General features: G+C 46.6%; 1 protein-coding gene across 3 annotated transcripts in view; it reads right to left on the minus strand.

Annotated features, from left to right (window-relative positions):
- The window catches only part of Slco3a1 (solute carrier organic anion transporter family member 3A1), a 281111-nt gene that overhangs the window by 229192 nt on the left and 27336 nt on the right, over positions 1-24583 (minus strand). For all 3 annotated transcript variants that reach the window (XM_021189846.1, XM_029540392.1, XM_021189837.1), the window contains exon 2: positions 286-751. In XM_021189846.1, the coding sequence (XP_021045505.1) occupies positions 286-751 (466 nt within the window). The remainder of the gene's footprint in view (positions 1-285; positions 752-24583) is intronic.

The raw sequence follows: 24583 nt of genomic DNA on the forward strand, positions 1-24583 counted from the left end.
ACACACACACACACACACACACAGCAGAGTAACCCCAAACCCCTCCAGACCAGATCTTCCCCGCTGCAAGGTCTGCATCTGGTAAGATCCAGGCAGTATCTAAGCATTCCTCGGAAAGATTTTCAAAAATGATCTTAGTCGCATGGCTCCTAGATCGGGCATGTGAGACTTTCTAGGGATCCAACCATGGAGATCGTTAGCCAGTTCTGTAAACCAGTGCTCCAGCAAAACAGGGTCCAACTTTGCCCCCACTACACCAACCCAGACAGCAGAGGCCGTGCCTACCTATGTAGAGCGAGGAGTCCTTTCTCCGCACGTGGTCGTCAATGTAGGAGACCCCCAGGGGCTGCACGGGGGTAGCACCGATGCCCAGGAGCACCTGAGCCCCGATGAGCAGCAAATACATCATGTTCGTGGCTGTCCGGTTCCGGCAGATTAGGTCCGGGTCGGGCCCCTCATCACTGCTGGATCCATTGGTGGCACAGACATCGCGGCCTTCTGCTCCCCATCGGATCTCGCCAGCCTCATACTTGTACTGGTGGGTGAGGAACTCAGGCAGTGCCGAGAGCAGGGCGCCCAGTGCCATGACGATTCCACCACAGCCGATGAGGCGCGGTCGATGCCCACGAGCTCCGAAGTAACTTACGAAGAGAATCAGCGCCAGGTTGCCGATCTCAAAGCTGCTGGCGATCACACCCACGTCGGCGCTCTGGAGGTTGAACCTGCGTTCCAGGGTGGTCAACACGCTCACCTGAGGGTGGCAAAAGGAAAGTGATGTGGCACCAGATGCAAAAGGCAGGTAGAAACCCGTTGAATCTGACAAGCATTTCCTTTATTCGATAACCCTAATTTAATGGAAGAATTCACTTTCTTAGTGGCAAAGATGATTTTTGCCAATATATGCCTCTCTCTTCAAGGGTACCATGTATCTCCATAGAGAGGACCTAAGAAGTAGTCAGGAATGGGTTCCAAAGTCCATGCGACTTTCCCAAATGCATGCTATATGTGAAGTCTGTGCATGCTTGTCAAGAGCATTGGAACCAGAGGCTCTTTCTACCAAGATACCAGTCCCCAAACACCTAAGTAACAAAGCAGACCAGCGAGGTCAGCTCAGCAGAATGTCTTATTGATTTATGTGTGCCCCATCCAAACTTCTCCAGGTCCTACGCATGCTAAGGAAACACACGGCCACTGAACTACATTCCCAGAATTCTTCTCACTTTTCGAGATAGAATCTGACTAACTTGGCTCTGGTGACCTTGAACTCACTCTCTGTAGGCCAGGCAGTCTGTGCACTGACAGGCTAGATAAGTCTTGACCCTGTTCGACTCTCCTCCTTCAGACTATGGCTGGGCTCACAGGCTGACACCAAGAGGTCTTGTCGGGGGATGATATTTAGCACCATTTCCTTCTGGAAGTTTCTAAGGGACATAGGTTTCCCTAAAGGATATCTAATACAATAAACAAACAAACTAACAAACAAACAAAACAACCAAAATCCCTCTGGACTGTTGCAAGCACTGCAGCCCTACTAGGATATTTTTATAGGATATTTTTATATTTCCTCCCCCCCTTTTTTTGGTATTCCTGTCTGCCTGTGTTTGTTTAACAATATTTACTAAACTTATGTTATTTGCCTGGCAATGGCTTGGATAAAATGGACAGAAAAAAATGAGGACACCTCATCTTAAAAGGCCACCTGGCAGGAAGGTACACACAGACATGATTGATACATAAATTCAAGGGGCAATATTCTATTAAAATACTCACTGGGGGGAAATTTAGTACTCTCCTGTTTGTGAGTGCCCATGACCTGCATCACAGGAGGACAGCTGTCCCTGTTCTGAGAGATCTGGCAGATGATTGGGGTCCTCACTGGGCAGGGAAGGACACTTGAAGCAAAGCTATGAACAAGGGGAGCATGAGTTCCTGACGAAGGGGAGAACTGGCCCAGATCATAAGAAGCCAGGAACACCGCTGTGAACAATGGAGACGGTTCATGCCATGCGTTGGTGGGAGAGCAGGCGCACTGAGAGAAAGCAAAGGTGAATCCCTTCTCTTCCTTAATCTGCTGTGACCCTAGCCAACTCAGTGACCTCCCCTCAGCTTTGATTCTGGGGAATCAGAATCCTAACAGCCCTACTGTGATGGATATGAACACCGAAGTAATAGTGCAAATCTACAGGCCCGAGAAGCCTTCCATTCTAGGGTGTGATAGAACAGGGAGACGGTAAAGTACAAGGGTCAGGCCAGGTATCTGTGGCCAGACTACATGGGTCCCTCCTAACTCCAGGTAACCAAGTCACTCTGCTATAGCTTGCTCACTGTGAAATGACAGTAAGATCTGGGGCCAGGATAAACCTAAACCACACATGAGGGGATGCCAGGAAAGGAGAAGCTGTAGCCCTTATGAACATTCTAGCATTTCTCTGGTCCACCGGGAGCAGCCAGGGTTTGAAAAGCCTAAGTATCACATTAAATAGGGGAAAAGGCATGACGGAAGAATGCAGAAATGAATGTTAGTGAACCAAGCAGTCAGGCCCTTATGGAAGTTGGGGAGTATATACACAAGGGTCCTCATCAGCACAAAATGATAGACAAGAAAGCTGGGAGAGGCTTTATTTCAGACAGACTGTACTAGCTCTTCAGACTGTTACCGGACCAGCAGGGAGGAGAGTCCCAGTCTTCCTCTAAGAACCTACACAGGGATGTGCTTTTAAACACCCAATCGTCCACAACCTTCCAATCCTGACCCATCTGCTGGCATCCAAGCACACATACAGACATCTGTGATAATGACGATGACTAGGGTGCCTCTGTGTGCCCTTACTATCAAAAGAACAGTGTGCCCAGGTCACTGTTCCTCACCTCCTATTTAAGCCCTTTAGCCCAGAGGATCTCAGCGCCGGTCAGAAGTCCTGAAGCAGGAGATGAGCAGCACCTGGGCTCTGACAGTGTCTGTGACTCAGCCGAGGCCCAGGGGTAGTTTTGAATCTGATCCCCAGCTACCCAGAAGGAAGGTGAGAGGCAGACTGCTAAGGCAGTGGCACATCCTGGGGAATCTTTGCTTCAGTACCAGTCCATGGGCCAGTCTCACAGAGCAGCTTTGGAGCCTCTGCCACACACTTGATCAGCAGGTTCCCATTCAGGGTCCAATTCCACTATGCTTTCCAGCCAAGGGCAACCCACAGCTCACTGTTCCCGCCCCTCGCTCCTTTCTCAGAATAACAGATTGCAGTTGTTGAGGACAGAAGATAAACAGGCCCTGGCTTGGTAACAATGACTCTAAAATGCTCCCAAAGATGTGCTTTCTGAAAGCCCTGGGCAAGGGAAAAGAAAGGCTTCAATTATTCACTTCTTTCCGCTGTAACAAAAGCATGTGCGGTAGACCAAATGCTCTGGCTTTAAACAGGTGATGTGGTATGGAGGAGTGATGGGGTAGGTGGACTAAGGACCTGGGAGGTAGAGAGCAACATGCTGAGCCTGGAAAGATGACCAAGGAGGACTGAATGAGAAGAGATCCAGGACTAGCCAGGTCAGCGGCCCCAGGCACCAATAGACACCAGGAGCAGAGCAATCCGATGGTGTCTTCACATCCCATTGCTGACAAAGTGCCCAAGACAAACAATATCCAGGAAGACTTGACTTGGGTTTGATTTGAAGTTTCAGCCATAGTCACTGGCCTTCGTTATTTCGGGTCTATGGATAGGCAGAGTAAGATGGCGGTTGCCACACAGTGGAATAAATACGCAAAGCTGTTACTTCACGAAGGCCAGGAAGTAGAAAGATAAAGGAAGGAAGAAGCGGAGGACCCACGGTGCCCCCAAGGGGTCATCCTAATGACTCCAGTATCCTTTCACCAGGCACTAACTTGGGAAGGTTGTCTGCCTCCGGACACCACCACAGGCCACAATGAAGCCTTTAAGCACCCGGCCTTGGGAGCATTTAAGATGTAAACCTCAACAGGTAGATCTGCAGGTGACATCTTCCACCGTGGTGCTGGATGGCTGGTTACATGGTGAAGGAAGGGCTGAAGTGAAGTCTCATCTTATTCTGTCACGAGACAGAATAAAGACAGACGTGACAGGCAACGTATCTGAACCCTGGAACCCCGACGAGAGCTCCAACTCAGCAAACACGCTCCATCGTAAACCACCTCATGATATTTACGTCATGAGGCCAGGGAAAGGTGATGGGGATAAAGACTGCAGTAGGCAAGACACAAAATAGTCAGTTCTTCTAGAGCTAGATCATGCCTGGGGATCCCGTTCAGGATCTTTCCTCCTTGCAGCCTCCTGTGGGCCCCAGGGATGCTCATCTTAGACCAGCAAGTTAAAGTGACTGCAGCCATTCCGAAATGGTGCTTTGTGGATCAATTAGATCGGAGGCTAATGTCTTCACTCATTTAAAGCACAGTTTTCAGAAGCTGGACTAATTAAGTATGCATGAGACCATAAAAGCCACTTGTAGCTTCTTTTATGTGGCAGAGACTAATCCAGCACAGAGGGAGCCAAGTGCTAAAGGGAATGGCTGCCTTTACTTAATGGGCAATGGAGGGGGGGGGGCTAAAGGAAACAGCTGGATAATTAGAGACAGAGACAAAGGGACAGGGATTCCAGGAGGGAAAGAGGAGGAAGCGCCCTTACCCTGGGCCAAATGGAAATGAAGTTAGTGTGAGAAGTGTGCAGGCTCTGCCAGGCTTCTACTGTATTAACTAAGTGGAGGAGAAGAGGCAGGGAGGGAATGAGGGAGGGGGGAAGGAAGGAAAAGAGTTAGAAAGGACAAAAAGGAGGAAGGGAGAGATCTACATTTCAGAATCTCATGAACTCTTGTTAATAACAGTTCCCAGGGCAGGACAAAGACTCAGTGAAGTTCTTGCTCAACAAGCACGAGAACTCAAGTTCAATCTCCAACAACTGTGTACAAAGTCAGTACTGGGAAGGTGGTACCCCTGAGTTCCCGGGCCAGCAAGTCTAGACTATGTAGTGAGTCCCAGGTCCCAGTGAGGTATCCTGTGTCAAAAAAGCAAGAGAGATGGCTTGTGAGGAAGTATACTGAGCATGATTTGATCCCTGGCATCCACCCCCCACCCCTCGTGCGCACGCGCGCGCGCGCGCACACACACACACACACACACACACACACATACACAGATGCACTTGTATAATACACGTGCGCACACACACACACACATATGCGCCCAAAGGGAGGACTTTGATCCACGTTGACATCAGTACTGTAGGATAGGGTGGCCTACGGGCAGGCATGTCTGAATCCTTCCTTGCTCTCTAAAGGAGTGGCCCAGGGGAAGTTGTCATGTATTCTTCAGGACAATCTGGGGCTCTCAGGACAATCTTCTAAGAGATAAGAACACATTGTCCATCTGGCTTGGGTGGTGGGGCTGGCACTAGCAACTGCAATCGCCCGCGTAGCTCTGTGCAAATAGCAGTGCCTGCTCCCTAGGCCTGTGTCACAAAGGTGATGACTCTAGCACCCAAGAAGGTAGAGGGTGTTGTATGTGTGCTTAGGGCACTGCAACTTAGTCTACTCCTATAGCTCTGTAGTGGGAGAACCTGGAGGTCAGTATGAAACTCCTGATTTGAAGGTAGCAGGCCTTGTCAGGAGATGGGTATATCTATCCCAGGCTGACCGTGAAGTCACTCTGTAGCCCAAGCTACATGATGATCATCCTACCTCATCATCCTTAGTGCTGGGATCATGGGCCTCTACCATCATGCCTGACTCCGATCCAGCTTTGACGGAAGCGTTGTTATCAAGCCAATCTGCCAGAGTCCATTTCCAAACCTTAGCAATGAGTATAACACAGCGTGTTCTTGTGAGCACCACTGGGGTCCTGTAGCCAGCACACAGTAGGTATATAGCAACCAACGATTCTCAACACATGGCCTACGTGATCTGTGTGCTTTCTTCAATTTAATCTGATTCCGCAACCCAGTGCCTGCTGCGTGGGCAATTCCGGAAGCGTGGCTGTGATTAAGAGACAATCCACCCATGGCAGAACAAAACCATTTAGTGACAGCATAGGTGACAGCACCGCGGCAGGGGACTGACAACACTGGTAGTTGACCCAAGACACAAGAGTGAACTAGATTCTAAAAGACACAAAGGATGGGCCGGAGAGATGGCTCAGCAGTGAAGAGTTACTGACAGCTCTTCCAGAGTCCTGAGTTCAATTTCCAGCAACCACAACCATCCACAACCACAACCATGGTGGCTCGCAACCATCTGTAATGGGATCCGATGCCCTCTTCCGGTGTCTCTGAAGAGAGGCGACAGTGTACTCACATAAAGAAAGAAAGAAAGAAAGAAAGAAAGAAAGAAAGAAAGAAAGAAAGAAAGAAAGATGACATGAAGTGGTAGGAGTTGCTGCACTATTTCAAAAGCAAAGATCAGTGACACAAAGAAAATATACCAGGTGGAGAGTTCTGGCTGGCTTGGGGCAAGAGGAAATAGCACATGACACAGGGTGCTGAATGGAGTCATCAGAGATAAAGCAGCCTTGAAGGCAACACTACTGTGGAGCTGGGTTTGAGGTCAGTGGGGGGAGGGACGTCCCTGAGCAGAAGCTATCCTTTAGAAATAGCATAGAATTCTACACAGTATGGAATAGGGGAGACTACCTGATCAGCTACTCAAATCGTCTTGGTAAGAGACGATATCCACTGGCTGACTGCTGATAAGTCATTAAGAAAGGACATCAGTGTGGAGGTGACACCAAACTCAGATTCAAAATCCTGGAAACGTGGGGTAAAGGGCCCACATCAGCAAGCAGGTACTAACAACAGCGCAAGAGGTGTCAACCTCCATGTGGTCAGGACAAAGTAATGTGGCTGCCTCTCTCAGGGGTTCCTGGAAAGAATTTGACACACTTACTCTGAAAAGAGTGAGACAGTAAATATTTTAGGCTCTCAGGCCATGTGGTCACCATAGTAACACTGGCATCTGCCACTGTAGCCCAACACAGCATCCATGGAAACTTGTACACAAGTGGACATGGCTGAGTTCCAATAAAACTTTAGTAACAAAACAGGCAGAGGGCCAGATTTGGTCTCTACCCCTTTATTGACTGCCCAAATCTTGACTCTACACATTATATCTTTAACTGATCATAAAAACTTCTCATTCATAGTAAATGTATGCAACACTCTAGTTACACATGCCAAAAAAAAAAAAAATCATTTCTAGACACTTCAATTCCATTTTGTGAAGGTTTTGGGGGCTTGTTTAATATTTATTTTTAAACCCGTGCAAGTGATTTGTACAGTAACTCTCTTATCCATCCTCCCAAGGACATCTCTGTCTGAACTAAAAGAACTATTCTCTGCTCTCCGAAGCCAGTGTTCAGTTTCTGTGATAAAACTGTTAACGCTGATCTCTGGCTGAAGGAAGTCCAGTGTGCTAGTCCGTCTCTCATCCGAACAGCCACTCCGTGGGGGTGGGAAGTTTGGTGTGCAAAACACACTCACTTGTGAGGTCCGCACAGCCAGGTGGCCCAGGACATCAGTGTCCCAGCCTCTTGCTCTTGCTCCAACCACATGACCCACAACTGGGCCAGGTGAAGGAGACATTTGGCGAGGCTGCTTTATGTCTGCTGCCGCAGTGATTGAGCACAAATTGGGCTCACGGGGATAACTGGGCATAATTTTCAAATCAGTCTTCCTTAAAAGGCAGAGAACGAATTAGACAGAGAGCTTTTGAGACACTGTGGCCCCAGGCATTTGCAAGCACATCAATGGTAACAAGTTTACCAAGCATTCCTGTTATTATCAGAAGCGTTCTAACCAAACTTTAGTTTTTTTGTTTTTTTGTTTTAAAAACCCATGAGAATGACCTCAAGGTAAATTTAATCTCTTATCTGAAATGCCAAGGGTATGTCTGTTCTCCTTTGAAACACTCCTGTTGTCAAACCTCCACCTCCTGAAGGCTAAGATTAGTCTTTACCACCACGCCCCCATTATAACATGTCTTCTTATATTGGGACATATGTGAGATTTTAAGAGCTTCGTATTGACTTGGTCAATCTGGGCAAGACAAGCCTCAAGACTCTTTTTCTAGCCTGTTTGTGAACAATGGTCCCTCCTCAAAGCTGTTGAACAAAAGCCCCGGACGCCAGTAGGCACTGTGACCCCAGATAGGCCTAGTCTTCAGCATGCCAGCCCCCCCAACCCCGCATCAGGACCCTGAGCCACCACAGTTCTCCCAGGCCCCTCACTCACTCACGGTGTCACTCTTCAGATCCTGTTCTCACACAGCCTTGCATGGCACTTTTCTGATCACCTCGAATGACAATGTCAGTCTCTGCCTGCTCTGGCTTACAAAGATCTCACTGGTCTCTCCTCTAAGAACCCAGCTCATCTCCTCCTTTTCGTTCCCCTACTCCATGATCTGCATCTTTCTTGGACCATTTCTCCCTCTCCCTTATACTGTGGGTCCTCTTGTCTTTTTTCTCTCCCTGACACCCCCTAAACAGCCCTAAACCACAATAGAGGCAACTGTTTTTATGATTCCTTATACTCTCTTGAATTTTAGGTCCAATTAATTCTAAGAGAATGTGCAATAGTTTATGATCCTCCCACTCAAGCTAAAATAAAATAAAACTACCACTAAATGTAATTACTTCCAATATATAAATCACATCACTGACCCCTCCACCACCCCCAATAGCTCTTCCTTCTAGCTTAGATAAACAGGTTTCAGGTCCCCACCAGCCTCAATCAACAGAGCTCTCTGCACTCTATGACTGAGCTGTGAAACCATTGGCAGGTATTTAGGCATCGGGCCAAGTCTTAAAACAATTGGTATTGAGCCTTGCACACCTCAACCTAGAGCACCGTTTGGACTCAAAATTGGTGTGGTGGCTGCTCTGTTTTATTGGAGAGCAGGAGGAACTCAGTTCCCCGGCTCTCAGGTATAGGGGACAGGCATAAGCCTCCAAGAGATCTTGGACTAAGGCTCACACTAATCATTCATTTCAACACAGGATGCTCAGGTAGAGCACAGGATGTGCGGAGTCAGCCTCTCTGCATGCCTCAGAGTCCCAGAATGCCACCGTGTCCATTGAAAACCCCCTCCCCTATTTGGGCTATGGAAATAACGTACCCAATACAGTACAGTGTTTGACACACAAAACTGAGGATCCTAAATTTAATCCCAGAACCCACTTTAAAAAAAAAAAAAAAAAAAAAAAAAAGGTGTGAGTTGGGTGGCAGTGGGTTCACACTTTTAATCCCAGCACTTGGGAGGCAGAGGCAGGCAGATGTATTAGTTAGAGGCCAGCTCCATCTACAGAGTGAGTGAGCTCCAGGACAGCCAAAGCTACGCAGAGAAACTGTGTCTCAAAACAAAAAAAAAAAACAAAACAAAACAATTATGAAGGTAGAATTCAATGCTGGGCCTTTCTTACAAGGAATATGAAAGTAGTTCCTTCAGGCAGAAGGTGGGAAAACACCTACAGAGATTCAGATATAGACTCTGAAGTAGTGTTAAAGAGATGGCTCAGTAGATAAAGGAGCCAGCAGCCACGCCCACAGACCTGACTTTGATTCCCCAGGATTGACATGGTAGAAAGAAAGAGTAGACTCCAGCAGGTGGTTCTCTGGCTGCTATATACATTCTGTGGCATGTGTGCCCCCACTAAATAAATAAAGTGTAAGAAATAAAGAGCACTGTAAAAGTTACCGTGTGTGCAATACAAAAGGCTGTGTGTATGTGTCTACTCTCTCCCTTTAAAGAATAATGAAAAATATCACGTGACAGGATGACACAGCTGCACTGCGTCCACAGTCTATCCAGGTGTCCCAGTCTACCTACGGCAATCTTATCACTTGGGAGCAGAGAGAATTGCAGCAGGCTGGAAGCAGAGCTTCTGTAGTTTACAAGAACTCAGTTAGCGTAGCCCTAAAGGAGACTGTGGTCCCTAAAGGCAGATATTTGTAAAGGCAGTCACTAAGGGAATTCTCTGAGTCTCAAGGGGAAAAATAAGTTAAATAAGTCAGAAAGAAGTTAACACAAAAGAAGCCAGTAAAGAAGGGACCAGAGAAACGAAGACATGAGACACAAGACAAATCACGACATGGCTGACAGAAACTCAACTTCCATCAACTCATCACGGTCCCTCAAAATATATGAAAACAGACTGACAAAATGAAAGGAGAGATTGAGCCGTAACGGCTGTAGAGGTTAACAGCCTACTCAATAAACAGCAGCCCCCCCCCCCAAATCAGAAAGGATAAAGAGGATTCGAACAATGCTCCCTCCCCATCTCAAGCTCAACCATACAGTGACAAACAGCTCATTTTACAAAATCAGCAAGTGTCATTTGAATAGACCTTTCATCAGAGACGTGCACATTTCTAATAAGCATCTGAAAAGATGCTTAGCAACATTAGTCTTAGAGAAATGCCAGTCAGAACCACAGTGACATATTACTACCCGCCCACCAGAGTGTCTGTTTAAAAAGACACAGAGACCAAATCTTCAAATACTGCTAGTGAGAATGTGAAGACAAAATGCCTACAGATGCTTTGCAAAGTAGTGGGGCGATTTCTTAAAATACTAAACTTTATTTTATAACGGAGTAATTTCTCTCCCAGAGCCCTACTGAAGAATGATGAAAACCTATACATCACCAAAACCCTAAATCGTGGCACTGTGCATCAGAGCCAGAAATGACTCAAATATTCATCCACGCACACAGAGAAACATAATGTGTTACATCCATAAGTCTGATGGCGACGTCATCTACTAAATCAATATCCACAGAGTTCCAATAGAAGAGTGCGCAACAGTGAAGTTAAATAAACTATTGATACATGTGGAAGATAAATAAATCTCAAAAAAGACAACACTTCATGTATATGAACATCTAGAAAAAGATTAATATATATCAAAAGGGTATTGGGAAGAAGGCTCAGCAGCTGACAGCTCTTTGTAATTAAGTTTCTCTAAATCTGGTGCCCTCTTTTGGCCTCCTCAAGTACTGCGTGCACATTAGTGCACATACATACAAGCAGGCAAGCACTTTATAAACATAAAATAAAAATAAGTAAATATTTTATTTATTTAGAAATAGAAAGTACACTGCATGGGGCTTGCTAGAGCAGGAACTGACAGGAATCTGGGAATGCAACAACTTGATGGCTCATTCGTTTATTTTGGTTTGTTTTTCTGAGATAGCATCTTACTTATATAGCCCAAGATGGCCTCAAACTTCCCTGCATCTGTCTCAAGATGCTAGGACTAGAAGATAGAGTACCACCATAGCCAACTGAGAACCAAGTTTAACAAGAACATTTCAAAATAGAGTATGATGATGATCATATAAGGATAGAAATCTGTTAAAACTCCCAGACTGTATGTCTTAGGCAGCTACATTTTGTTACATGAATTCTGTTAATCACTTCTGTGTTGTTGAGATTTAAACTATCTGCCATGGACAACTTAAGGCTTATTTGAAGGCTCATGGAGTCGGAGGGCTGTAGAGCTGAAAGAGAAAGAATACATGGAGAGGATCTGTGGCAGTAGGAACAGGCCACAGAAAGTCCCCACATTTCAGGGGGCCCGGGAGCAGAGCAGGACTGTAACAGAGGCCAGACATAACCCCCAAAGTCCCACCTCTAGTGAGCTAGTTCCACCAGACAGATATTCCCTGGGAGTGTGGGGGGTCCTTTTAGACTTGACATAAAAGCCAGAGTTATCTGAGTAACATAACCTCAATTGAGAAAATGATGCCATGAGACTGACCTATTCTACAAGCAAGCCTGTAGGAGCATTGTTGCTGTTGTTGTTGTTGTTGTTGTTGTTGATTTGGCAGTACCCAGCCTCCTCCTCCTTCTCCTCCCCCCTCCTCTTCCCATCCCTCCTCCTCTTCCTTATTATTATTATTATTATTATTGATTTGTCACCCAATCCACTGTGGGTAGTGGCAAACCTGGGTAGGTTATCCTGAGTTATATAAGAAAGCATGATGAGCAAGCCAGGAAGAACAATCCAGCAAGCAGCACTCCTATATGGCTTCTGCTTCAATTCCTGTCTCAAGTTTCTACCCTGACTTTCCTCAGTGATGGAGTGTGACCTGAGAGCTTCCTTAGAAACAAGAGCAGGTATTGGTCCTGTCGACTGAGGCTGGGCTGAGATAGCTCAATGTCCCCTCACACTACTGAATGAATCTATGTGCGCACCAATGGGAAGATTCACATTTGTTAGAAATGCGGGACATCATAAAAGTGCAAAATCACTGTGCATGATAATTTAATAAGGCTGCGGTGATGACAGTGCCGCCGCACTTGGGGTCTTGGAAACCGACCCAGAAGCAGGCTGGGTGCATACTTGCCACAATCACCCTTGGTGTTCAGATGGGAGGGGGGTCAAGAAAATAGCTCCAGTCTCTCAGCAGCATTTGAAAAGGGCTAGGTTATGAAAAAAAAAACAAACAAAAAANAAATAAACAACAAAAACAAAAACAAACAAACAAAAAAACTACTGAAGCTCCATGAATCAATGAATGGTATTGGCTGGCAAGCCAGATGGCAACCCGAAACCATTTTCTTCCAGTAATCAAATGCTACTTTCATTTACAAAGCACTTCCACATGGAATCCTCCATCAGTCAGTAAAACACTCTGTGCTGCCCCTAGATGATCAATACGGTTGAATGAGCTCCTCCTATACAAAGGAATACACCAATTTTCAAACACCCCTAGAACCTCCAGCCTCATAATGGGTTACACTTACAGCAATGCCTGCAGCAAAAAGCATCTATTAAACGTGACATTCCCTCTGCCCATTTATTGTTTCCTTAAGCAGTGGATCTACAACAAGAGGCAGGCCTTTGGAGTCAAACATCCTCTCTGATGAAACTGATCATCCCACTGTTAATATCTCTAATGAGGCACACATCCTTTCTCCTATCTAACATCAGGTAACTATGTTTTGTTAATAGCACAGAGTGTAAGTACCCAGGAATCCCACTTGCTGCCTACATGCCCAGGGGCCATGCTGCTTTTAAGGCTTCTTTTTCATGTAAAATAGATCCCCTCAAATACACTTCTAGAGATTGGACTTGAAGAGATGTGCCCGCACTGCCACAGGCTCTGAAATAATTGCCAGGGAAGTCCATTCCCCAGGGACCAACAAAGGATCAAGGACTTCTGAGTTCTCGCAGAACAAATTTTTTGTGTCTCTGGAGGCACCTAAGTCACAAGCCCCAGGGGTGTCCGTGTGGGTCTAGAGGCAGGAGTTCAGCCTGGAGTCTTGAGTGTCTTTCTAGGCTGAAAACCCTCTAAGGCACACTTGTGTCTCAACATATGGCTGGAGACCTCCTTGGGGAGGGGCAAACGACCCTTTCACAGTGCTCACCTCAGACCACCTGCATATCAGATGCTTACATTATGATTCATAACAGCAGCAAAATGACAGTTATGAAGTAACAACAACAATAATCTTATTGGGTGGGGATAATCCCAACCTGAGCAACCCTATTAAAGTGTTGCAGCATTAGAAAAGTCACTAAAGGTCACCGCTGGTGCCTCCATGAGGCAAGAGCCTATGCAAAGGGGAACAGCCCTCGATAGTTGACAGGAGTTCTCTGGGAGTGACCTGGTCCATGAATCTCTTAGAAATGTAAACCTAAACTTCAAAAATGTCCCACTCCTGGGTCAGAATCTGTATTTAGCAATGTCTCCAGGTGGCACGGTCATCCGTGGAGATCAGAAGCACATCTAGTTTTCTTGCTACATGACTCGTAAGCTCTGCCCAGTCACTTCAAGGCACCCCCAAATGTCTAGCAACCTCCCAAGATGAGATAGAAGGGGAGCTCACCCAGTAAGAATTCCTGGCACCCTGTGCCACTGTCTCACTAGACTTGGGAAGCATGGCTATATTAACTGGGTGGCCCTCCTATGGTCTCCTTTTTGCTCATTTCACACAGCCAATTATCTACAACTACTACTACTATTACTACTGCTACAACAACAACAACAACAACAACAACAACAACAACAACAACTACTACTACTACTACTACTACTACTCTTATTAGCTGGGCAGGTTCTTCTTCTCTGTCCCTATCACCATTGCCTGTGTCCTGGCTGCCATTGTCCCCTCACCTGGGCTACTCTACAGCTGCCATCTCTCTCCTCACCACCCACACACTCCATTTGCAATTAACGAGTCTTGTTATTTCCCCACTCACATCACTGTGCAATTAGAACAGAATTCTAACTCTGCACCCTGGCTGGAAATGTGTTCCTGCCACTGCCCTCAGCGTTGTTCATCACTGAAGCCACACTCACACTCTTCTTGGGCTACAAACAGTTACACCTGTGCCCAATTTGCCATCATTAGCTGTCTCACCGAGGACTCTCTTACCCGAGCCCAGGACAAGGAGGACGCAGCCTCATAGAATAGATTCAAGAGTCTCTCCTGTAAGAGATGTTTCCTTTGAAGCGAGTTACCAGGATGATGCCCAGTCTTGCCAACAGTCAAGGACCAACCTGGAAGTAAATCATCGTATGCTCTTATAGCTTCCCTCCCTCACCAATGGGCGAGTTCTTTGAGAGCTAAGACAATGGCTTCCACAGTCTAGAAGATTAAGAAGGATAGAATGGGAACATGAGTATGATGAGGACATGGATGGAAGGGTGGATGACGGGTGGTGTGGTGGTCTGAACAAGAATGGCTCCCATAGGCACATATGCTTGAATGCTTAGTCATCAGGGAGTGGCACCGCTTGGGAAGGATTAGAAGGTGTGGTCTCATTGGAGTAAATGTAGCCTTATTGAAGGAAGTATATCACTGAAGGTGGACTTTGAAGATGCAGAAACCCAAGCCAGGCCCAGGGGCTCTTACTTCTTACTGCCTGCAAAGCTGGATATAGAACTGTCAGCTACCTCTCCAGTACCATGTCTGCCTGTGAGCCACCATGCCTCCTGCCCTGAGGGTAATGAACTGTACTCTGAAACTGTAATCAAGCCCCAGTGAGATGCTTTCCTTTATAAGAGTTGCCATAGCCATTGTGTCACTTCACAGCCACAGAACTTTGACTAAGACAGGTGGATTAAAGGAAGAAAAGAAAAATCGGCCTTTTAAGATTCTAATCCTCAATTCATGTCTACATTTTAATGACCATGTGTTTGAAACATATTGGACCGTTAGGGTTTGAAGTTTTATACCCTGACACTGCCCCCATCCCCGATACACTCTTACATAAAAACTACTTCCCAGTGTCAAAGACACTGGGAGGGGAGCCCTGGGGAAGGTGTAGAAGGTGGTCAGATTACAGTAGAACCGACCTCATTCAACACAGAAGGTAGCAACTGTGGACAGGATACAGGTGGGGCTACTCACTAGATCTACCAGGGTCCTCACTAAAGACTTGCAGTCTCCAGAACTCTGATCAATGAGTTTCTGTGATTTATAAGCTACTTTACACTTTCTTGTTAATAGCAGCCCTGCGTGGCAGGAGAGTTCGGCAGAGACAGGCACGCTTCAAATACCCCATGTTCTGTAAATCTGTAGTCAGCTCTGTTTCCTCTGCTGCTATTCTCCAACTAAACTGTAAAAACGCAAACCAAGGACCCCATGACTTGTGCTGACAGAGAAGGAACACAGTGAGCTTAGATCAAACAATCATCTGCCTAAGGAAGTGGATGATGGGTAACCCTCTTCTCAACACCTTGGAGTGTCAGTGGGATTCAAACCTCCTAGGGGCAAAGCCTGAAACACATTGTGACATAACCTGAGATCCACACTACTACAGTCCAAAAAGGCCAATGTTTTCCTCTCTTCCTCCAATCTGCCTTTCTTAGGGATGGCGTCCGGGCAGTTTATCCTTTCAGTGCCACACAGAGACAGTTTTATGAACCAATCCAAGAAATGGTTTATCTAGGTCAGGGGTCTGCACACTGCGACCCTCAGCCAAATCTTACCAGCTACCTGTTTTGCAAGTAAAGTGTCCCTGGATCACAGCCATGGCCTGTTTGTGCAGTCAGCATGGCTTTGTCCTCACAATGACGATGACACAGATCTGACAAGTGAGGATGTGGTAGAGACCGTGTGGCCCGCAAAGCCTGAGACCTTACTATCTGCCTGGTTGAAATAAGTGTGCCAAGCTCTGTCGTAGAAGAATATAGATGGGTTTGGTTTCACTGTTGATTAGGTATCAAAGACACCATGAAGCTCCAAGTCTCTCTGTCTGCCTGTCTCTGTCCCCACTCTGCCCTCTCTCTCACAGGGAGAGAGGAGAGAGAGGAGAGAAAGAGAGAGAGGAGAGAGGAGGGAGTCTAGAATAATCAGAGGGGCGTGTCTTTTACCTTTTAACAATTGTGTTTTGGCAGAATGCACATGTTGAATAATAGAAATGATATTGGTAAATTGGTATGTGCATTTGAGCTCACTAAGAAGATGGTTCTGGAATTGGAGTTCCCCCAACAACTCGGACCCAAGCATGTTTGTCTAAAAGTCTTCTCCAAGGCGCCCTTCCTTGTCTGGGATGGGCTGAAGTTCCTCTGTGGCAGGAAGGTGCGTGAACATCTAAACAGAATGCTGTGGAGAAGAGCTGTGTCGTGAACCACTTCCAAAAGAGGTGTCTATTATTTATCCCAGGATATAAAAGTGCCCGGGGTGGGAGAGAGCAGCCGCCGGAGTTCAACACATAGCCATATCTACTATCTGCCTGGTAAGAGTGGGTGTGTCCACCTTGACTGAGAAGAATGCTTCTGGAATTACCTCAATCAGGAACTCCAGCGGATTCCCTCAACTCCCCCAGCTCCTTTCTGGTGGACACTGTGAGTGCTGACAAGATGATCTGATGATGCAACCTGTTACTATTTGCTCTCTGACTCAGAAGTCCCATTTAAGGGGACGGTCCCTTTGCTCTCTGCCTGGGACTCCATCTATGGAGAACCTCAGATGGCAGCCTGAAGGGGACTTCCCTAGACAGTTTCTCTGTGAGCGTTTTGAGTGCCCAATCTGATGCTATTTCCTCTGCTTCTATTTGTTCTTGTATTTGGAAGCCTCCAGTGGAGGGGAAATGCTGCTTTGCCCGGGCAACCATGGTAGGGAACTCCAGCGGGCTTCCTTAAAGAACTTTGACAGGTGATTTCTGTGGTGTATTTGTAGTAAGCCTTTAATTTGGTGAGTTGCTTTTCTGCTGTTATTTGTCTTTTTACTTGGAAGTACCAAGGGAATACTTCCTCCACTGGGGACTCTCTACCTGGAACTCCAGCTAAGTGCCTCCACAAGGATTCCCCAGTCGATTTCTGTTGAATATTACGAGCACTTGATCTGATGATGTTTCATTCTCTTATTCATTCTCTTTTTACATTTGGCTTGCTATACACTCAAAAAACCCACATGTTCAACACTGAAAATAAGGTCATAATGGGTCCTCCTCCAGACCATACAAAAGAATTATTGTCACATTATACCAGGTACTTGTCTAAAAGGATTGGAAACCTCGTCCCCTCTCCACTCACTAGGCCTTCATTTCATCTGGGCTCTGAGCCTAACAAAGACAGTACCTGGACATCAGGACAGGATTATGATCCTCACAAGTACGAGAAGGTCTGGCAGAAGGTTTAAGGCGGCAGTCCTGGCCAGTTCTGGGGGAAGAAATTACTAAGGGGGAATCCTTAGGCTACATCAGTGGGCCTTTCTGAGAGCCTTAAATGACACATAGCCCCTGCCTGGTGAGTGTTCAGGCGTGGGGGATCAGACAGAATCTTTTCAGAAGTTTAGTGCTGTCTCTTGGTCTCAGGGGATAGAGCAGCAGACAGCATAGTGAACATTCTACCTCCAAAAGGTAGTGATCAGCAGAATGTCAGAGGCAGAGGGATAGCACTGTTGAGTCGGGGTGGGGGGGAGGCTCTGTGGTCCATTTGCAGCCTCTAGGTTTCTGCAAGAGGTCCCGGCAAGGCTCAGAGAGAGAGAGAGCCCAGAATGTAACAGGCTTCCTGCAAAATGAACACACGGTTCTGTCACTGACAGATACTTTCTTACTTAGAGATACAACAGCAGCAAGGAGAGGGAAATGGGTGGACTGAGGGACAGCGAGATGTAAAAGTATACAGCGAGGCATGGCGAGCAAGGTGCTCATTGTGGGACCACCACAGGTGGCACACAGGTGTCAATCAAACAATCCAAGCCTTCTTTATGTTTGAAATGTCTCATAAAATACTGAAGGGAAATGACTGGCAGAGAGCAAAAAAAAAAAAAAAAAACATGATTAAGTTCATTCCCTGTAAGTGTGCCACATTTATAATAAAAATATACATATTGACATGGATGCTTATAGAAAATATAACTATGACAAACATGAATGTGTAGAATGTGCTAATGTGAATGAATAAAGTAAATAAATATATAGAGAGTACTGGGCATGAACAACAAAGAGAAACAGACAAGCTGCACCTACAGTTTGTTTCTAGCTCAAAATAAATGTCACAGTGCTTCCCAGACTGTATAATTTGGGAAATTGTCAACTGTATTTCCATTAAGGTAAGTTATTCTTCAGGGTAAGGAAAGCTGCTGGGGTAAACAGTAGTTATGAACTAGAAGTCAGAGAATCTTAAGAGTTCCAAGTGGTGCCAAATGAAATCATCCCCCAACCACGCCAGGAAAAAGAGGGAACCCCAAAGAGCAGACTTCCACTTGAGTGGCACCACTGAACTGCCCGAGCAGAGGAGCAGGAGGAATAGCCACAGCCCGGGGCCTGTCTCCTTCCTGTGTCACACCTTGTCACTTACAGACAGGGGGGAGAGTATTTGAGCTCAGTAACTATCAATGACAGGATGGGCGCATGGAGTGGGGTGTGGAGCTGCATTTAGATCAGGTCTTTCTGTCTCCAGGAAGTGAGTTCAATCAAGGAAGCATGGTGTATCTTTTCACCCTGCACCAGTGGCCAAGGTGACCATGGGATGCAAGGAGAGGCAGGGTGAACTCAGGACCTGGGACCCAGAGATGCTTTAGGGGTGAGAATAAGGAAATAGCCTTGGGAGAGACAACAGTGTCATACAGGGGCTGGGAGGACTTGAATTATTTTCACTGCCCTCCAGGTTCTGTAAGGCTGCCTAGCTCATTCCTGCTGACAATTTATAACTTAACTTTATACAGGAAGCATGCCTCTCTATTACCTCCATGGCCTGTGAGGTGGCTCATCAGGGAAAGGGACTTGCCACCAAACAGGAAGACCTGGGTTTCATCCCTGGGACCTACATGATAGAAAGAAAACGTGTGTGTGTGTGTGTGTGTGTGTGTGTGTGTGTGTGTGTGTGTGTGTTTGTGTGTGAATGTAATAAAAGTTTTAAAAATATAACCTCTCAGGCCGGGAGACAGATCAGCCGGTAAGGTGAGGAGTTGGGTTTACTTCCCAGATCCCACGTAAAAATGCCAGAACTGGCTGTGTACGCTTGCCTCGGCACAGGGAAGGCAGTGGTGGTTGGACCTCGGGATACCAGGGATACCGAGTCTCTCAAAACAAAGTTTCTCGGCTTCTGGGGAAGAACACCTGAAGTTGTCCTCTGACCTCCTTATGTAAGAGTACATACACACGCTAAGTTCTGGTACACACATATGAACCCACACAACTGAAAACACACATGTACTTTTAATATATATATATATATATATATATATATATATATATATATATATATATATTTCAAAGACTAGCAGGACCTGGTGCACACAGCCACCTACCATTTCCTTATCTGGACATGCTGACTCTGCAATAACGAGTATTCAGATATCATCTATTGCTAATGTTAATCCGGGCGATTCTCACGGAGTGGGTGCTATGCTAAGCACTTTTACAAACTGATCTTTCTGGTCTGTGCCCTACAACTCCAGGAAGCAGCCACTGTTAGTACTCCACTTGGCAGGAAAGGAAACTGAGGTTTCTCGTTCCTGATCAAGCCAGCTGAAGCAGGCACAGGGCCTGCGATCCCAGCAGACCAACCCCAGCATCCCTTTATCTGTTTCAAAAATCAAACAGTGACGTATATGCATCACTCGGAGAGCTGTGCCACACCACAGGACAGGAAGCAAGGAACAACAGCAGGAGTGCCTAACAGGGACAAAGACCACACGTGGCTAGGAGAGCCAGCTGTCTGTGAGAAGGTGCCATCTCTCAGCCTAGTCTGGGACCAAGGGCGCTTAGAGCCCTGCAGAGAAAGCACTGACTGGGCTCCTGATGGGTGGCATTCTGAGATCCATTCATTGCAATGCAAGCAAACCACAAGTGTGGGTATAATTAAAGCTCTTTTATTTTGATCGGGGGGGGGGGGGATCTGACCTCTGCCAGATCGATACAGATAGCAGAGTGGTGTGGCATGGGGCTCTCTGGCTTTTTCCTCTTTCTTGGGAGTCTATCTGAGGAATCTAATTATCTGCTATGTCCTCAAGGTGTGCCAGGCCCTGGGCACAGTGCTCAGCACAAACATCATCTCATTAAATTCCGATCCAAACCCCGTGGACTTGGTATTACAGACTTCTGAAGCTCCGAGAGTCAAGGAGCCTGTCCAGAGGTATAGAGCTCTAGTGACAGGATGATATTTTAGTTGTTAAGCATTGGTACCCAGCCCAGGGTCGGTAAAACCCTGTGGCTATCTCAGGCCTTTCATCACAAAGACAGAGAAGAGGAACCAGGTTTCCAAGGCTCTGAGAATTCGAAATCTGTCATTTATGGGAAGTGGCAAATCACCTCTGCGGGGTACCCCTGGCTCCTGCTGGGTTTCTGAAAGGCAAAGCTGCCTAGCCACACTGAGAGGCCACAGAAGATGAAGAGTTGTGGGGCCTGTGTGCACAAAGGCAGGGCCATGTCACTCAGTGGGGCGGGGAATATGAGTGACTGTGGGGGTCAAAGCCACGAAAGCCAATGGCTATCCCCAAATCAGAGCCTTAAGGTCACGGTCGTGGTAGACAGTGATTCTCGGAGTGGGAAAGCCAGGCAAGAAACATCACTGTATCCTGAGTTCCGGACAAATGACAGCAGCAAGAAGGGAGGAAGGAAGGGAGGGAGGGAGGGAGGACAGACAGGAAGGACAGGACTCTGGATGAGAGAAGGAAGGTCTTGGCACACCTTGCACACCTGCTCTTGAACACATCTCAGATCTGCAGCACTTTAGAACCTGCCCAAGGCCCAGCATTCACACAAGCTCCAGGAAGTGTTCACCGACACCTGTTCTGTGCACCTGTCGGGCCATTTGCCTTCCCATCCACAGCCATGAAAGCCTGACCAGATTCCACTGGGAAGCTGAGGTTTCACCGCTATATAGAGCTTAGAATGGAGCAGGGGACACACTTCTTCCCACCACCACCCTGGTCAGCCACCACACCGACGGCTAGTAAAGTTGTTAACCTCAGTCTCAGGTGCCAAAGGACCGCACAACTATGGAGTTTGAAAGAGTACAATTAGATGCTTGCCAGCACCTGCCATCCAGCCAGGTACTCATGATTACTTCAGTGCCAACATTTAAACAGATAGGCCCAGTGTCATCGCCACGCCCCACTGAGTTCCTGCCTGGAGTTGGGCTCAATGATTCAAAACAAGGAAGGGGAAGTGTGAGGCTTTGACTCCACCATGATAAGATACCCAGCACAGGGTCAGCGAATGCCTTGATGATCAGTGAATTCATAAACACGGTGCCAGAAATGAGACTGAAGTTAGGACTCGGTATCTGCCCTTTCTCAAGAGGTGTGCCCAGGAGTCAATCACTGAGTTCCCGAGGGAACCACACAGAGCATGGTGAGCTTGGGCACGACACAGAGTCACATGGCTAAGACTGATATACAGACAGAACAGGAGCTCCCCCAACCCAAGTCAGGGTCAGTAGGCGTGGGGCTAAAAGTAAGAGCTCGGGAAATATCACTGAGAGACACAGGATGTGACAGCTGATGTCACTGTCCAGCTGATAAAGTCAGCTGGCAAGGAAAAAAAAAAAGATACATTCCTTCCAGCTTCCCATGGGGATTTTGTGCTTTGTCACTCCAGAAGGGAAATATTTTCCACTGTGTAGTTCCAAGAGACCAAGGGCAAGGGCAGGGCTCACTGAAGGAAAGAGACAACCAGAAGCCAACAGCAGGGCTGGGGACAGATGCTGTGGACATGGACTGATCAGATCTTCCCTCTGGTCTTAGCAACTGCCTTCTGCTTCCTCTGCTGGAAACTCACTGTCCTTTCTAGTTTTAACCCCAGGGCCTTTGCAATTTCTACTTGTTCCATCGGAAATACCCTAGCTCCAAATAATCCTTAGAAATTGATGCTGAACCTCCTTAAAATCACTTCCATCAGAGGATACTTATCCAAACAGAGAGGCCATTATACAGGAAAGATTGTATTAATAGAATCCCCATCCCTCCAGAGTCACAAAGAAAGAAAATGGGGAGGGACGGAGGAGCCCATTTAGACAGTCCACACTTCAAACTGCCCACTGTGCCTAGAATCGAGGCAGGAGAATTCTGGGAAGATATGTCTAACAGTCACCACAGGAGATGAAATGTGAAGCTTTGAAATGTTGGAAGTCAACCAGGGGTCTATCTGAGCAGCGAGGAAAGACTACAGTGGAGGGTGGGGTATGGAACGCCCAACTGACAGCAGTCAGGGGTACTTTTTCCTGTTTCATGCTATCCCCAACACTATGGGGTCAGGCCACAGGAATAAAGAGCACAAAGTATAACATTGTCACCGGAGGCAGCTCCCAAACTTACTGCTCACTTAAGGAAAAGTAGGCACAGCCCTCCTACCATTAGGACTGGGTCCTCAGAAGTGAGCCATAGAGAGTGGAGATAAAGAAAAGGCACTATAATGTGGGCTCTTGTCTTAGTCCTGGTAAGTAAAGTGCACAGGGACCAGAAAAGAGAAGACTTATGTCTCCTGAAGACAATCAGCAAGGTGACCCAGAGAACAGTATAAACTTGGCACCACTACCCAGTACCATCATCTGCTTCCTGCATGTCAGTGTAGGGTGGCAAGGTTCTTTCCTACTAAGGGAGTATAACTGCAGAAGCACCAGGCCACACTCTCTGAAATGCAGGGGAGCTGCAGAGAAGAGATAAATGCACTGGGGAACACCCAGGACAGGGACAAACACTGACTAACTCCCACACACTTGGTTTCCTCAGACCTAAAACATGGCTATGATTTAGCGATTCCTAACCGGCTGGCTGCTGCAGGGATCCAACAGTTCGATAGTGTCATAGTTCCCTCAGATGACAATTTGACACAAACCTGGAGTCATCTTGGGAAGAAGGAGATGTAAGTGCTGAATTGTCTCACAGACTGCTCTAGGAACATGTGTATATAGTATATTTTCTTGACTACTAATTGATGTAGTAGAACCCAGGCCACTGTGGGTGGTTCCATCCCTAAACAGATGGCTCTGGGCTACATAAGAAAGGCAGCTGTGTGTGAGCCTGGTAGTGAGACAGTAAGCAGAATCCTGCACAGTTACCAATTCAAGGATCTGCACTGAGTTCCTGCCTTCCCTTCCCTGATAACACACTGTTAGCCACAAGCCAAATAAGCCCTCTCCTCCCCAAGCTGCTTTTGGTCATTGTCACTAAACTTCCTTTGCTGGCAGAGATATAAATAATGTCTACCCTTTCCTTCTATGGTCCCAACCACAAAGTTAGGTACCATTCCAACAAGGTTTACTATGGAAAACTAATGAGCTAGTTACTCATAGAGCAATGGGTGATGGCTTATGATCAGGAGCATGAGTGACTTTAAGGCAACCACAGTGGGGGTGGGGGTCTGCAGTCAACATGGATGATGATTGCCCCATGGCGTGCAGGCAGAATCCTCTCCATTAGTTCTTCCCCGTCTTTATCAACGAGTTCTTCTCCAGGCTCATCTGCAGGTGCAATTAGGATAGAAATACACTCAACTGACTAGGAGGGTTGGTTAGGTACCAGACGTGGGTCCCACGATCCTCCCTGCCTTCTCTTCCCCCTATAAGAAGCATCAAACATCAAAAAGCCCATCTTTGGTGAGCAGGCCCAACCAAACTCCTGAAGATGATGGCAGTGAAGCTTGGAGGGTAGTCCAGTACAACGGCTAGGATGTTTATGACAGCAACAAAACATAAACTAGAACAAACAGAAAATCCTTAGAGCAGTACCAGACATTAACTATTAGTGTTGGCATCCCTGGAGTTAAATGAGATGTGGAGCATACTCAGGAAGGGACCTGATGTAGAACAGAAACCAGGAAAAAAAAAAAACTTAACTTGAATAAATCATCCTGATATTGTAAAATGTCAAAAGGAAACCAGAACCTAATTATTAAAGCTTCTAGAGAGATGTGAATTAGGAGCTCACTTAAACTCCATTTAATACCAGAAAATTGACAGCTTGGAATAATTTCTGATTTTAGTGATTCAAATAATGTCTACTGAAAAAAAAAATCAATAATCGTGTCTTTATTTAAGATGAGCTTTCCATTTTACTTTTTCAAGAAGGCTCTGAAGGGTGGGGAGACTGCTTAGAAGGTTAAACCACCTCAAGTTAGATCCTAGAATCCACATTAAGGAAAGGGAAAGGAAGGGAAGGGAAGGGGAGGGGAGGTG

This window comes from Mus pahari, chromosome 1 (assembly GCF_900095145.1).
Source record: "Mus pahari chromosome 1, PAHARI_EIJ_v1.1, whole genome shotgun sequence".
NCBI classification, from domain to species: Eukaryota; Metazoa; Chordata; class Mammalia; order Rodentia; family Muridae; genus Mus; species Mus pahari.